Source organism: Aureobasidium pullulans (genome assembly GCF_000721785.1).
Source record: "Aureobasidium pullulans EXF-150 unplaced genomic scaffold scaffold_2, whole genome shotgun sequence".
Taxonomy (NCBI): domain Eukaryota; kingdom Fungi; phylum Ascomycota; class Dothideomycetes; order Dothideales; family Saccotheciaceae; genus Aureobasidium; species Aureobasidium pullulans.
The window spans coordinates 1,681,883-1,697,444 of NW_021941022.1; the positions used below are offsets into that span (position 1 = coordinate 1,681,883).

The 15,562-nt window shown below is 49.9% G+C and overlaps 8 protein-coding genes across 8 annotated transcripts; 5 read left to right on the plus strand and 3 right to left on the minus strand.

Moving 5' to 3' along the window:
* Positions 1-19: 19 nt before the first annotated feature.
* Positions 20-2,436, plus strand: M438DRAFT_265992 (putative glutamate carboxypeptidase; the record flags this gene model as incomplete). Its single annotated transcript, XM_029900068.1, has 2 exons — positions 20-100; positions 178-2,436. The coding sequence occupies 2 exons, from the start codon at positions 20-22 to the stop codon at positions 2,434-2,436; spliced, it is 2,340 nt and encodes a 779-aa protein (XP_029765052.1).
* Positions 2,437-2,754: 318 nt separating this feature from the next.
* Positions 2,755-5,044, plus strand: M438DRAFT_342409 (deoxyribodipyrimidine photo-lyase). The gene has a single exon (XM_029904748.1). It carries the CDS (start codon positions 2,792-2,794, stop codon positions 4,727-4,729), a length of 1,938 nt encoding a protein of 645 aa, XP_029765053.1. The 5' UTR covers positions 2,755-2,791; the 3' UTR covers positions 4,730-5,044.
* A 3,735-nt stretch (positions 5,045-8,779) lies between these two features.
* On the plus strand, positions 8,780-9,550 carry M438DRAFT_265024 (uncharacterized protein; the record flags this gene model as incomplete). The annotated part of the gene is made up of 1 exon (XM_029899988.1): positions 8,780-9,550. A coding segment is annotated over one exon (771 nt), but the record flags the coding sequence as incomplete, so codon positions are not given.
* A 141-nt stretch (positions 9,551-9,691) lies between these two features.
* Positions 9,692-10,181, plus strand: M438DRAFT_342410 (uncharacterized protein). The gene has a single exon (XM_029904749.1). The coding sequence runs from the start codon at positions 9,737-9,739 to the stop codon at positions 10,169-10,171; it is 435 nt and encodes a 144-aa protein (XP_029765055.1). The 5' UTR covers positions 9,692-9,736; the 3' UTR covers positions 10,172-10,181.
* A 675-nt stretch (positions 10,182-10,856) lies between these two features.
* M438DRAFT_342412 (cytochrome c oxidase polypeptide IV mitochondrial precursor) lies at positions 10,857-11,850 on the minus strand. The gene is made up of 5 exons (XM_029904750.1): positions 11,743-11,850; positions 11,616-11,675; positions 11,392-11,550; positions 11,090-11,308; positions 10,857-11,020 (listed from the first exon to the last, which is right to left on the minus strand). The coding sequence occupies exons 1-5, from the start codon at positions 11,831-11,833 to the stop codon at positions 10,941-10,943; spliced, it is 609 nt and encodes a 202-aa protein (XP_029765056.1). The 5' UTR covers positions 11,834-11,850; the 3' UTR covers positions 10,857-10,940.
* M438DRAFT_342413 (uncharacterized protein) lies at positions 11,745-12,206 on the plus strand. The gene has a single exon (XM_029904751.1). It carries the CDS (start codon positions 11,832-11,834, stop codon positions 12,051-12,053), a length of 222 nt encoding a protein of 73 aa, XP_029765057.1. The 5' UTR covers positions 11,745-11,831; the 3' UTR covers positions 12,054-12,206.
* A 997-nt stretch (positions 12,207-13,203) lies between these two features.
* Positions 13,204-13,863, minus strand: M438DRAFT_261264 (TFIID-31kDa-domain-containing protein; the record flags this gene model as incomplete). The annotated part of the gene is made up of 1 exon (XM_029899780.1): positions 13,204-13,863. A coding segment is annotated over one exon (660 nt), but the record flags the coding sequence as incomplete, so codon positions are not given.
* Positions 13,864-14,232: 369 nt separating this feature from the next.
* Positions 14,233-15,544, minus strand: M438DRAFT_342415 (uncharacterized protein). Its single transcript, XM_029904752.1, has one exon. It carries the CDS (start codon positions 15,186-15,188, stop codon positions 14,373-14,375), a length of 816 nt encoding a protein of 271 aa, XP_029765059.1. The 5' UTR covers positions 15,189-15,544; the 3' UTR covers positions 14,233-14,372.
* Positions 15,545-15,562: the final 18 nt, after the last annotated feature.

Below are 15,562 nucleotides of genomic sequence, written 5' to 3' on the forward strand. Positions count from 1 at the left end.
GAAAAAGACAGCTCAAGACATGGCCTCCAACGATGAGAGAGCCCCGCTTTTACAAGTCGTCGCAGTGCGCCCTCATCGTGATCGATACAACAACCATACAGTGAGTTCGTTTGTGAGCCTGGACCCCGATTTTATCGAGGTTAGATGTAGGCAAACACGGTTACTGAGATCACACAGCTCCGCCGTTTCTGCACGATAGCTCTGGTCGTCCTTCCGCTTACCACGATCGGTCTCGCATTCCTATCCTACGCCTTTGGTCAGAGTGACCTGTTTGGAGACGACAAGCAAGATCCTGTTGTTCCATGGGACTCTCTATCTGGTTCGAACAAACCGCCTCATTCGCAATGGCCGGCTGGAAATGGTCTGAGCTTCGAAGATCTGAAAGAGATTCTTTTTACAACACCTGATACCAAGAAAGCCAAAGAGTGGTCTGAATACTACACGGCCGGTCCTCATCTCGCTGGTCAAAACTTGAGCCAAGCTGTCTGGACCAAAGACAGGTGGGAAGAATTTGGTGTAAAGAGCGAGGTCGTGCCATACGAAGTCTACATCAACTACCCTCTCGACCACAGACTTGCTCTACTGAAAGATGGAGAGGTCTCATTCGAGGCAACTCTTGAAGAAGACGTCCTAGAAGAAGATCCCACAACTGGTCTAGAAGACCGCGTACCTGTATTCCACGGCTACTCGGCTAGCGGAAACGTCACCGCCCAGTACGTCTACTGCAACTACGGCACTTTCACCGACTTTGAGAACTTGCTTGCTGCAGGTATTGAATTGGAAGGCAAGATTGCTCTCGTAAGATATGGTGGCGTCTTCAGAGGCCTCAAGGTTAAGAGAGCTCAAGAGCTCGGCATGGTCGGCACCATTATCTACACCGACCCTGGTGATGATGGTCTTGTCACTGAAGTCAACGGCTACAAGCCTTACCCCGAGGGCCCTGCTAGAAACCCAAGCAGTGTTCAGAGAGGTAGTGTTCAATACTTGAGCCAGTTCCCTGGTGACCCAACCACCCCTGGCTATGCCTCAAAGCCTGGTGTACCTCGCCTTCCTGCTAATGAGTCCACACCTTCCATTCCGTCGCTGCCCCTCTCATATGCGGAGGCTATCCCTCTTCTTCAAGCTCTCAACGGACATGGACCTAATGCCTCGTCCTTCCCTGCTCGTTGGCACAAGGGTGGTCTTGAGCACAAGAACGTGTCCTACAACATTGGCCCTTCCCCGCCATCCGTCACCATCAATTTAATGAACCTTCAGAACTATACCATTACTCCTCTCTGGAACACTATCGGCATAATCAACGGATCTCTCTCAGATGAAGTCATCGTCCTTGGAAACCACAGAGATGCCTGGATCGCTGGCGGTGCAGGCGACCCCAACAGCGGCAGTGTGGCGCTTTTGGAATTGATAAGATCCTTTGGTATCGCGCTATCTAGGGGCTGGAAACCCCAACGCACCATAGTCTTCGCTAGTTGGGATGGTGAAGAATATGGTCTTGTTGGATCGACTGAATGGGTTGAGGATTACCTTCCATGGTTGAAGGACTCTGCTGTCGCCTACTTGAACGTCGATGTCGGTACTCGCGGCACCCGATTCAACTGCAATGCTGCGCCTCTGCTTTCTTCTGCTATCTACGAGGTCACTAAGTCCATCAAGTCGCCTAATCAGACTGTCGAGGGATCGACTGTGTACGACCTGTGGGACAAGCATATTGGTACCATGGGTTCTGGCTCAGACTTCACTGCTTTCCAGGACTTTGCTGGCATCCCTTCGGCCGATTTTGGATTCGGTAAGACAGGTCCGTTAGATCCTATCTATCACTACCACAGCAATTACGACAGCTACGCCTGGATGGTCAAGTATGGCGACCCTAGCTTCGAATATCACGTTACAGCTGCCAAGGTCTGGTCTCTGCTTGCGGCCTCTTTGAGCGAGAAGGCTGTAATTCCGTTCAACGCTTCGGACTATGCCATCAGTCTCGACAGATATCTCGACAGCGTCAAGCACATGGCCAACGCATCCAAGATTGCGCACGAGAAGGACGTTGTCCATGCATTTACAGATCTCGACAGAGCTATTGAGCACCTTCAGCGTGCAGCCCAAAAGTTCGAGACTCGTGCGGGCGACCTTGCAATTCAAGCGACAGCCGCAGAGGGCAAGTATAACCCTGCTGCTACCAACAAGCTCTTCGCCGACATCAGAGCTGTCAACACACAGTACAAGGTATTGGAGCGTGCCTTCCTGTACCCTAAGGGTCTTGATGGGAGGAGCTGGTTCAAGCATGTCGTCTTTGCACCTGGCAAATGGACTGGCTACGCTGGAGACACGTTCCCTGGACTTGTCGAAGCTATCCAGGCTGGCGACAAGAAGGCACTTCACAGATGGGCTGGTATCATTGAGGGTATTGTATGGAGAGCTGCTGGTGTGTTGAGTTAGATTTCTAATAGACTAGTTGTGGTGGATGGAGGTACGGTACGATGAACGATATGAGTTGTGAGTTGCCAGTCTTTAGATAAGATGAAATGTATAATCTACCCAACATAACTTTAGCGAGCAGATCATCCAAGCATGCGAAGATTGTCAACCATCAGAGTTCATGCAAGATGTCAGGGTTCCAGGGCAAGATCAACGCAGATCGAAGTGGCAGCACGACGTCACAAAACGCCCGATCCTCGCGCTTTACGCGTCAATCTATTGATCGGCCGTTGCGACAAAGAAACACTTTCAACTAAACAATCCTTGCCGCCATGTTCCCCCATTACTGTCTGGACCACTTCAGGTCTGATCGTACATGCGGATCGCCGCCCAGCTCTATCGCCGAACCAACTTGACCTGCTTCAAGAAACCAGCCCTATCCTTTGGAATCACCTTTGCGCCCTGGAGATACTACTCGTACACGATGCCGCCCAAGCGCAAAGCAACCTCGCAAACACCTTCCGAAGGTCCTGCGACCAAGAAGTCGACTTTTGAAGCCTTGCAGCCATCCGTCAAGACCGAGCCCAAGACCGAACCAGAATCCGAGACCAAGATCAAATCGGAAAACGCACCAGACTACGAAGACCCGAATCGCGAAAGACTGGAGGAAGAGTATGGAGTTATACAACGAGACTTCTACCCGGCAGAAATGTCAAATGAACGATGTGCTCAATACAACGCCAATGAGATTCCGCGACCCATCGAGGTGCTCACACAGGCTGTGCAAAAGACGGCATTTGCTCGTAAGAAGATCGAAGTTGGAGATGCTGTGGTACACTGGTTCAAGCGCGATTTGCGCACAAAAGACAATCGCGCGTTGCATCTGGCGAGTGAGAAGGCAAAGTCGAAAGGCGTGCCTTTGATCTGCTTGTTCATTGTCAGTCCGCAGGACTACCAGGCGCATTTGACTGCCGCTGTACGTGTCGACTTTGAGCTCAGGACGTTACAGGTGCTCAAGGACGATTTGGCGGCGAAGGATATTCCTCTGCACGTGGAAACGGTAGAGGTGAGGAAAAAGGCTCCAGGACGCATTATCGAGCTATGTCAGAGCTGGGGAGCCAAACACATCTTCTGCAACATCGAGTACGAAGTTGATGAGTTGAGGAGGGAGGCCAAAATGACGAATACATGTCTTGAGAAAGGCATTGATTTCCATGCAGTGCACGATGATGTCGTGGTACCTCCGGGCAATCTCACAACAGGCCAGGGCAAGCAATACTCAGTCTACACTCCATGGTACAAAGCATGGGTCCGACATCTCCACGAGAACCCGACAATGCTGGACGAATTTGCCGCTCCAGAACAGAACCCAGTTTCTGCGCGCGAGATGTATGCCGACATTTTCAAAACAACAATACCGCCAGCTCCCGAAAACAAGAAGCTTAGTGATGAGGAAAGAGAGCGATTCAAGTCATTATGGCCACCAGGAGAACACGAAGCCCTCGACCGTCTCAACAAGTTCCTTGAAAAGAAGATCAATAAATATAAGGATGCGCGCAACATTCCGTCTGCAAATAGTACTGGTGTGATATCAGTGCACTTGTCGACAGGCACTCTTGCCGCAAGAACAGCAATCAGAAGCGCTCGCAATGTCAACACTTCAGACAAGCTAGACGCTGGCAATGAAGGCATCAAAACATGGATCTCGGAAGTCGCATGGCGAGACTTTTACAAGCACGTACTAGCACATTGGCCATACGTATGCATGTCAAAGCCATTCAAATACGAGTACACCAAAGTCAGATGGGAATACAACGACGAGCATTTTGCTCGCTGGTGTGAAGGAAGAACAGGATTCCCTATAGTGGACGCAGCAGTTCGCCAGATGCATTCGATGGCCTACATGCACAATCGCTGTCGCATGATCGTCGCCAGCTTCCTGGCCAAAGATCTTCTACTCGACTGGCGCATGGGCGAGAGATACTTTATGGAACATCTCATCGATGGCGACTTTGCATCAAATAATGGAGGTTGGGGTTTCAGTGCATCAACGGGCGTGGACCCACAACCATACTTCCGTATCTTCAACCCGCTTCTACAAAGCGAAAAGTTCGATGAGCAGGGAGATTACATCAGGAAATGGTTGCCGGAGCTAAAGGACATCAAGGGCAAGGCGATACATGACCCTTATGGCAGAGGCGCTGGAAAACAAGCGGAGAAGGCTGGCTACCCGAAGCCGATGGTTGATCATAAAGTATGTAGAGACAGATGTCTTGCACGGTACAAGGAGGGCTTGGGAAGGACTACGGCTTGAGAGCTTGGTACGACGATAGATTAAGTATTGCTGCCGAAAACATTGCCGACGGCGGGAGCTCCTACACGCTTACGAGACGTACCAGAGACGACAGCCGATCGCTACATGCGCGGTTTTCAGCCTCAAGACAAGCTCACTGCCGTGATCTCCGTGAATCCTGAACACCGCATCTTTCGAGAAGCTTTTGTTTTTCTCTCAATCTGCAATGGAACCAGCCCCGCTGCTGGCTGCTGGCAGCGGAGGAATACATCCGACAAGTATCCCGTATGCCTTTCGTATGACAGGCAAAGTGTCCACTTGCGGGAAACGCAGGCACATGCAGGGATCCGTCAAGGTCATTCTCAAAGCAATCGAATGTCACCTCGTCAATCTGCCTTGACCGGGAAACATCTCTCTCAGCACCCGTAGACCAATGCAAGTCACCGATGCATAAATCGAACTTGAGATCTCAAACCGAGATTCTCGTATCCAGCGCGCGCCTATAAGAAATGTCTATGTATGGTATTGTCCTTTCAGAAATGACTGAGACTTCGAATTCTGGGGTTTAGAGCGCGGAGTTCGCCGTTTTTTCGACGTTTGGTGACGGTACCTTAGTAAATTAGAAGACCTGTAAACATCTATTAGCATATGCTGTAACTCGCTGTCCTCGTCGGTATAGGTCCAAAACGAGCTTCTAAAGCTAGCGCTAGCGGTACTGCCACTAAGAAGGCCTCGCGCGTAAGGAAACCGACCTTAAAGGCTACTACTGCTACTGCTGCTGCTGCTATAACATTAAAGGTTATAAAGGCTCCGAAGACCCCTCGAACATCGAAGACTATTATAAAGCTAGTAACGCCCTCTAGCATTAGGATCCGACTTAAAACTCCTACTACTAAGGCTATTATTATAAGCATTAAAGTAGCGCCCGAGGCTACTACGGTAACTGTAGTTTCTAATAATAACGAGGTCTCCGCCGACGAGGCTTTTAACTAGATGTATAGCGACGAGGTAGATAATAAAGAGGAGGAGGCTAATAATCGAGAAATCGCGCGCCTCGAGTATAAGAAGTTAATAATAGATATCGCTCGCGAGAACCGCGTAAGGGAAGAGGCTACTTATACGCTCGAGACCGCTACGCGTATAGTAATATAGGCTCTAGAGGAGGAAGCCGCTTAAGCGCTCGAGAACTATAAGTTTGTTAGTAAATAGTAGGCTATAAGTAGTAAAGAGACATTAGATACTCGTACCTTTAACTTTAACTACGCCGACGGCAGGATCTTTAGTCGTTTCTAGCTATAGATCGACGAGGTGATTACTAAGTAAGTAACGCGAGTGTTCTCTAGTAAATTTAAGCTCTTCGCTACCGCGATGTTCTTACTATCGAACCGTAATACGTATATATCGACGACTCTACGCGATAAGGGTAATTAGGAGGTTCTAACGAAGTAGCTAATAAAGTAGCATAAGAAGGGTAAGTTAGAACTGCGCTTATCGGTTGTTACGCATTTAACTAAGCTTAAAGAGGACTCTATCGTCGTTATAGCTAGTTAGAAGCGTAAGGGAACTGCTACTAAGATCTAGAGGCTTAACATGCCCTTAATACTTAAGGCCGAGCGCGCGCAAGGTAACCATTATTCTAATCTTATGCTTAAGTAGATTTGTACGCTTAATAATGCCCTCTACTCTAGCGACTACTACTTTTAGAAGGGGTCGAACATTGCTTAAAACTATCACCTACTAGATGACACCGTTATTAAAGACTAGTCTAACGACATTAACTTAGGCTACTCGACAGTCGACACCCCCTCTATTAACATCGTTATAAAGCTTAAGAGCTACTTAAATGCTCGAAAGGTAAGGAAGAAGTAGTAGCTAGAGGTGCCTCTAATGCCGCTAACACCCTAAACACTAAACGACATGCTTAACCTTATAGCTATAAGCATAATNGCTCTAAAACATACGACGACTACGCTAGAGCACTCGTAATAGCTTACTCCGCTTAAGGGCCCTCTTCTCTACCTTCTTCCTCGACTACTTACGGCGCTTTAATAAGTTCTATATAGAGCTTAAGTAGAGCGCTACGTTAAACTTATTAAGAATAAAGTCTTAGATCTCGTCGAGGTACGTAGTCGGTCGGCNNGNNAGGTATTCTAANACGAACTAACTAGTTAGCGCTATTTAACTCCTTTAATTTAGTTACCTACCTCCTTAGCCTTATTACTTAGCAACCTCGGACGTCCTTTTACGCTACCTACGTCCGGATATAGCTCGCTATGCTCGTTTAGCGCCTTTAAGAGTCTATATACCGTAGCGCGAGCAAGGGACAAGGTCTTAATAATGCTCTTAGCACTCTAGCTAGCGGCATGGAGCGTAAGTAATTGACCTTAAACAAAATCAGGCAATGGGGGCGACATAGTACGTGGTTTCTCATGAATTACAATTTACTAAGGTACCGTCACCAAACTGACGAAATCGGTAGAAACACCGTGCTCGCGAACCCCGCAGACGCCAGTCTCAGTCATTTCTGAAAGGACAATATCATGCCGGTCAAAACAAGCTCCGGGCGCGAATTGAAGAGAAGCTAAAGTCAAAGGTGACCAATCAGGAAGCGTCGCAAGCGCGGCTCTGGACGTGCGTGAAACCTCACCTCCTCCGAGACCATTCCATTTCCTTCACGATTGTTCTTTCACCCTTCGGAGACGAAAGACTCAAGTCGCACATAGCGCTTTGTCAAACCGTGACGCAGAGAATGGGCTCGAGAAGTTTCAAAGACGAAATGTCTTGCATGAAGCTCGAGAGACTGTGGACTCGTTGGGATCGAGTACATGTGAGGTTGCATGGCAAGACAAAGAAGGAACATAATAACGCTTTGTTGAGTGAATTTGAGGTGACGTGTGAGGCTAGTTGACAAGTCTCAAGGGCTTGCGAAATCCACATGGCAATGGCATGTCTCGAAAGGTGGTATAGCACTTGAAAGCATTTGCTGAGAATATTGATACACACATGGCGACTCCTTGTAAGTTGTGCATCGGTAGTGTCAGATCTAGACTCACGAGCCATGTCGGACACGCGCGCGACTTATCAAAACTGGCGCCCAGGCTTGATGGTCGATGAAACACATGGGTTGTTTGCTTCGGAGTTTCGACCAGCTCGAATATCACCTATAGGCCATCGTGAGCCCGCGATACACACACTCGCTACTTCCCTAAGTGTCACGTTCAATCTTTCCTTTCCTGATTGGACTTTGGCTGGCTGCTGCTGTTTCTTTTCAACATTTCTTCCATTCTGTTCCCCGGTCGTACAACTGCTGGCAGTTTAATCCTTTTCTGTGACATTCTACTTGCATTGCTGGTGTTGAGGTGTTTACAAACGACCTAATTCTATCTCTCAAGGACGGTTTCGAGGTCACGAGTGGTTGTCATATCTTGCTCGTTTGCATCGCTAGCTGGATCTGGCGCGTCGCGGCTTCCAAAAGCGCAAACAACGACTTCCTCGTCAACAACCTTCACTCGACGCTCACCAACGATTTCTTCCTTGAACATCAACGATCTTTGTTCAATTGTCCGTCACTTCCATTCATTGCAACAATAGTCATTGCACTCGCTTAGCGCCCACGATCATTTTCTATTTCCTGCATTGTCACGGTTCATTGTCACCATTGTGCCACTCACGACTCTCTTTGTGCAGGAACTAGCACTTTTCTTTATTTCCTGCGCCTGACGCCTTTGTTGTCTTCTTCCAGCTTTCAGTCACTCTTCCTGGCACCATCCACATACATAAACCTTCCCTCGGCCGGCCCTGAAAGTTCTCGAAGCCATCTCAGACATAACAACAAAAAAGAACTTGACGCCTTCCAACGACATTCCAAGACAATCCAGACTCGTCAAAGACAGTCAAGTTCTCGAAAAAGAATCGACAATCCACATCACACATCACTCAAAGCTCCACAAAGATATTCTTCGCAGGTTCGAGGATCTTTTGACGCGCCCTTTGCTCCCAATCTCTTTTACCCACCAACACGTCTGTTTTCATCAAACCATCTTTCAACACACCAAACAAAAACCATCTACAATGAAGTTCATTCTCAGCATTGCAGCCATCGCTGCTGTACTTGGTCAAGCTTCTGCCCACTCCTGGGTCGAGGAAATGCAGATCATTGACCCTGCTACTGGTAATTTCACTGGCGATTATGGATACACTCGTGGCTATGTTGCTCGCACCGACCCCGGCTTTGGTGGAGAGAGCATGAAATACCTTTTGCCTCCTTTGGACTCGGGTCGTACTCGTATCGACAACACAGACTTGCTCTGCCACCCTTCTCAACGCACATCCAACTACGACAATGCAGCATACCCCCGTCTTTCGGCTACTCCTGGCAGCTTTGTTGCCATGAAGTATCTGGAGAACGGCCATGTCACCTTGCCTCTCACCCAATCGGGCAAGCCCAAGGCTGGTGGCACAGTCTTTGTTTACGGTACCACTAAGCCCTCTTCAGACGAGAAGATCGCAGAAGTTCTCAAGTGGAACACTGCCGGCAATGGAGGTGATTCGCGCGGAGTTCAACTTGCCGCTCAGAACTATGATGATGGCCGCTGTCATCAGATTAATGGTGAAGCCATCTCTGTTCAGCGCCAAACCAGCTTCCCTGACAAAGTCGGTGGTCAGTCCGGCACCAATGTGGAAATGTGGTGCGAGACTGATGTTCACATTCCTACTTCCTACAAGGCTGGCGACACCTTGACGGTCTACTGGGTTTGGCAATGGCCCTCTGATCCCGACCCTAAAGTTTACCCCAATGGCAAGGACGAGTATTACACGTCGTGCGCCGAAATCGACATAGTCGACTCGGTCAGCAATGCTGCGCCCGTTCACACTCTCCTTCAACAGGACCCCCAGTTCAAGGCCGTCAGCGATTTCAAGTCGAGAACCGCCCTCACCACAAGCGCTGTCATCATTCTTGCTGGCTCTGCTTCCGGTTCTGCCTCCGCTACTTCGGTCGCTGCTTCATCAACCCCTGCTTCGTCTGCTATGCCCTCGTCGGCCGCTCCTTCTTCAGTGGCCCCCTCCTCGGTCTACTCCTCGGTTGCTATCTCAAGCTCCTCAACCAAGAGTGGTACCAGTGAGTCTACCAACCTCCCCAACCCTCTGCCTCCATTTGCTAATTCCTCCTCCTCCTCCTCAGGACCCACTATGATTCCCTCAAACCCATTTTTCAACCCCTCAGGCCAACTTCCCAGCTTCGTCACAGTCACCAACTACGTTACCATGTCCGATGTTGCTCACAAGCAGCAAGGCACTAAGACTACGACTGAGTTCGTTACCTCCTACGTTACTGCCCCAGCTCCCACTGTGGTTGTTCCCGCAAGCTCCGTGGCTCCTGCTATCGATGGTCTGCCCACGATCGTCGCTGTCCCTGACGCAGCTGGCAACGCTGGTCTGATCGGAAGATTCGCTCGCCGCTAATCCTCCCCTCCCTCTGACTAAACCTTGTGGATATCTCTGGGCTGGGCTCAATGGAAATGGAGTTGGCTGGGCTGACTCTCTGCACTTTCTAATCTACTCTTCATGAACTCAATGATGGGATGATTTTTGCTTTTTCACTCACAGCGCTGGTGTGTGTTTACTCTCTGGAATGTTGGAGTTAGTTTATTTCGCACAAAAGGGGTATGCCCTGCGTGCTCTTTTTACTGGAGTTACCAATGCTCTCTCTCCCTTTTACTCGGTGTTTTTATGTTTTCTGCTCTTGATGGGCGGGAATCATGGAATGCTTTGATTCAAATGAAAATGTTCTCAAAAATGATTTTTCTTCTCGTGCCTGTGTCTCGTGTCTGTGTTTCTTATGTATGCGTGTCTTTGTGAATACTGTGACTTCTCTTTGATACTTGTGTCCTCTCTACATCAGATACTAATGGTATTTCTCGAGAGCTGCATCTTGCCGCTGTCTGTACCATTTCACTTCCCACAAGACTTGCCTTGATGTTTCTTCTACTCGGCCTTCCAAAGGCCGAGGTACTTCGAGTAGAACCTCTCTTCACATTACATCCAAATCAAATTTGTCAGTGATGAGACATTTAAGATGATGCATCCTCACATCTACATAATTATATTGTTAAGAAAAAAGAGAGCCAAAAGCTGGTGAGATTGCACGCCTATGATACAAGTTTTATCGCAAATCTCTTTTTTGTCCAGTCCCAAAGCAGTGCGTGTGTGAGAGGTAGGTTGAAAACATAGTCTATCTGTATTCGGGACGGACGAAGTCGGCGAGGGTCTTGGGCTCGCCGCCGAAGTTGTGAGAACCGTCGGTGTCGGCGTCTGAGAGGGGGTGTCAGTTGTTGAGATCCGGGGGTCAGAGGGGAGATATGGTATAGGATGGAAACATACGGCCGACATCGGCACCGTGGTGGCCGTGAGCGTCGTGGGACTCTTGAGGACCGACGTAGTCCATCTTGTAGACGGAGCCGCACTCGGGGCAGCGCTCGATAGGGCGGTCGCGCGACATGGTCAACCAGTTGACGACGTGAGAGTCGGCGGGGCAGCCGGTGCAACCGACGTACTGCTCGTCACCGAAGGAGCGAACGACAATAGGCTCCTTCATCGTTCCTGTAGTCCAATTCAACATCAGTATGCAAATGTCTTGGCGGGTGGTGTGATATGGGATTGGTAGGAGGGTATTGGCTACGCACCCTTTCTGCTTGCGTCGAGGGGCTTCATGTCGAAGACGTCGATGCCCTGCATCTTTCCGAGGATTTCGAGACGCTCGAGACCGGTGGCTTGGTCAATGTCGGTGGGGACGGTACCGGGCTGGGCACCAGAGGGCATCAAGTCATGCTCGTTCTCGATCTCTAATTTTGCGCAAGCGACTCGTCAGTCATGGGGGAGACCGGTGGGGTGGAGAAGGATGACACACCCTCGAAGGGCTTGACTTTGTTGGAGGTTTGACCGGGCTTGGGGTCGCTGTGGGCGTCGACTGGTGGTTCAATGGGTGAGTTTGGATGGTCATGTCAATGGTATGCGCTGCGTGTGGAGCGGCTTACAGCGGGCGAAAGACGACGAGAAGGGACGGGCGGCGACAGGGCGGAAGGCGGCGCGCTTGGCGAGGCCGGATGCTACGCGACGGACAAACATGGCGACGGTGAGGTGTGTGGATGTGGAGAGTGGAGAGGGTGCTACTTTGGCAATTGCGTGTATACCAAGGCCCAATCGCGGTTGCGCTACAGAGAGAGCTTACCCATCATCCGCGCCGGCCAAAAGTCGTGATTTCCCGTCTTGGCCAACACCATCCGACATCCCGCGACTTTCTCGACCTTCGACGACTATCAATCCTGCGCAAAACATCCACCAATAACATGCGTGTCTAGCCTGTCTACAATCAATCGACCTGATCGATCATCCAAAGCAAGTAGCTTGCAATCATGTAGTTTGTATATCGCCTGGTCCGAGAAGACTGTCGTCGTTGCACCGTCCTCGAAGCCGACCATCTGTACATGCAAGGTTGGTACCATTTTAGCTACTGACAGTCACGTCTCATAGTCACCAAAATATCCGAAAAGAGCTCACTTGATCAAAGTTATTCAGTCTATTCGGTGGCTTTTTTCATGCTGCCCATTCGCTCCATGAACCCATGTTTTCAAAGGATTCAACCCATCTGGATCAGGTTTTCTTCATCTACTAACGACTTCATTCGCCCTCCTGGCTCTATCAGAAGCTGGATTCTGGATCAAGTGGCTGCACATAAGCGATGGCATTACGCTAACGATCTTGAATATCGCAAAAGGCGTATAGAACTCTCAAGCGAATGAAGATTGAATCGTCGCAAAACCGACCCAGAATGGCGTGCAAAACGAACCACGTACTCTGAGGAGCAACATCATCGGCGTCGTAACCATCTAAGAACTTGGCTGAGGCAAGACTCTCAAGCTCGCCAGTTGACTTGGCCTGAACACTCGTGTGTGTTCTATGAGGAGAGAACCATACATGTTTGTTGTACCTGCGCACAGAGACTCGACCGAAAACTCTGGTGGAAGCGCAAGGAAGGACACGACATCGCCGATGTTAGTGTCGACACGGTCCAAGGAAGTTCCGACGGGTCGGCTATTTCTGAAAAGTACGACTGTCATTTGTGTTTCACGGAAGACTGGTCTCGAGCACTACCCATAGACCGTGCGAAGCTCCCCTACTCACTCAGAACTCAGCCATCAGATGCAAAGGATCAGACAATCTCTGGAGATGAAGCAAATGCAACTGGGCCAGAAGCTTGACCTTCACGTTGTGGTATTCTCCAGAATCAGTTGCGATCGTTGCTTTGAGCAAGATAACCCGAATGTCCTTTCACAGGGTATAATGTAATTTGTGACCATGCGTCGCTCTTCCCCCAGAACGCCTTTTTGAACATGCATGACTCGTGTCTGTAGCAGAGTGACCTTTTTCCTCCCAGGGACCACGCCGGTTCTGTTAATGTATCCTCAGGCTTCGGCCATTTCTTGATCTCCATCGCCATCACCTTGGGCACCGGATCCAAAGACATCCTCAAAACTGTCCATGGCGTCCTTCTCCTCGGCACCATCGGCCTTGACATCCACACCTCCTTCCATCCTCACATCGCCGTTTGCCTCTCTCCTCTCTCCCTCAGCACCCTCCGCAACCTCATCCTCCTCCCACAAGTCTCGCAAACTCCAGCCTGTACCCGTCAAACAGTACTTCTCCGGCGGCAACTGCACACCCCAACTCTTCTGCACCTTTGGCAACTGCACTCTATTCCTCTCCACCGCCTGCTCCATCATAAACTCCTTGGGCAACGCGCCCTGGAACTGATAGTCCTGCCTACTAGCAATAGCCTGCCTCAGCGCATTAACAGTAATATTACTGCCATCGGTAGCTTCACTGCGCTTGGATGTCGTCGGCGCTCCAGGGGCAGACGCATAGCCTTCAGAGGACAGACGGAAAGCGTCGGCGAGCACGGAGGAAGTGTAGCGGTAGGCGAAATCGAGGAGTTGGAGGGGCACGCGTTCTTGGTAGCTGTGGACGCCTTGGGCGGAGAGGATGAGGTGGATGAGGCGGGCGTCGCGGGGGCGGCGCGAGAGGCCGTCGTCGGTTGTGCTTGTGGGTTGCGGGTCCGAGGGTTGTGCGGTGGATGTTGTTGTTGCTGGTGCTGGTGTGCTGCTTTGTGCTGCTTGTGGTGGGTTTGAGGCGCTCTTTTGGGCGGAATCTGTGGCGGGCGAGGCCATCTTGTGTGGTTGATGTGAGGAGATCGGTGTTGCAAGTAGGCTCAAGGCTGTGGTCCTAGTGGTAATTGAAGTGATGAGGTGGTGTGTGGTTTGCGACAGACGAATGCGCGCGTTGTGAGAGTGTTGGATGTAGGAAGGTTGATGCCAAGAGATCTGGGGTATCTGCACAAGGTGAAAGGTTACCCCGTCCAGCCACTGGTATCTGATCACTTTCACTTTCGGAACACGATGAACGAACTTCGAACTTCTCTTATCACATCACTGGACCAAGTCGAAGTAAAATCTTGGTCGTACATTGGGAGCAATAGTGAGATTATATATCTGTGAGAGATTCAGGATCTCGGAGGCTTGATTATTGCTCTTCGGTCTCCCTTGGAAAGACTCCAAGATATCGCAGTATGCACACTGAGAAAGCGCACTCATGTCTCCTCAAAGCCAGGTCAAACTTTCTGACCCTCCATCAATTTACATTGGAACGCTGGAGACAGATCTGAGTCGTGGGTGTGAAATGCGCGGAGACGTCTGATGACAACTTGACCATCATACTTGGGTATTGAGCTGTCGATCCAATTCCATAGACTGTAGTGAAGCTTCGATCCCTTGAATGCGTGTCCAGAACACCCACCAAGGTGAAAGCATATCTGCAGATGCTTGAGTCTCTTCATCATGGCGAGGTAGCTCAGCCTCTGTGGTCCACCGCTCAAGCATACATGATAAGATCGTACGTGGATAGTGATTGAGAGATTGACAATATTCTCTAGAGTGCTTTTCTCCCTGTGAACAAAGTACTTGCGATCTCTGAACAAGACCGGATCATTGGTCGGGCCATGGAGGCTGAGCCAAAGCAACTCGAATTCGATCAGTTTTGGGTCGCCGATTATCCACCAGCGCTTGTGGTTCACGTAATGAGTCGCTTCGCGGTTTATCTGCTTGCAACAGCGCAGCAGATTGACACCAGCTTGAGGACGTTCAGTATTGCCTGTGTAAACTCGGCAGGGGTCTCGAGTCTCCAAATGGATTTGATAGATTATGTTGCGAATCTCCGGAGGCAAGTCAAGAAAGCGAAAGCGTTTGGTGGGTTCGAGCTTCAGTCCTTCCAATAGTGCTGTTACTTGAGACGGAGGAGAGACGTTGTGTACTGGCAGCGATCGCAGTGGCAAGCCAAGCAGAGGGATGTTGTGAAAGAGCCGCCAGAATCTCTGGTGTGGACGGCGGTGCCTTGGTAGAGTGGCATTCTTACTGGCTGGAAGGGCCATTCTGAATCAAATATTTGCCTTGTCGATGGGTGAGTATTGTTTGGGGTTGAGAAGAAGGATGGCCAAGACAATGGCTTGTTTCCTCCAACAACATTGCTGAAAGGTGGTCGTGATGCTGTGCAACGAGTAAGTAATGACGTGGGTCACAAAAGACGAATGGAAGCAGCTCTCCTATGAGCAAATTATAGCAAGTTGAAGAGAGATCAGCTCCATGAGGCTCATGCTACGTGAGCCACTAGCTCACGATGGATATTCCAGGTCGATGTTTGGGAGTATGCCTTACCGATGCTTACCTTCGAGCAATTCATGTGACTGCAGTCGTTAGGGGATATCGTCTGAGCCAATACAGTATTGATCCCTTCATTCGAATTTGA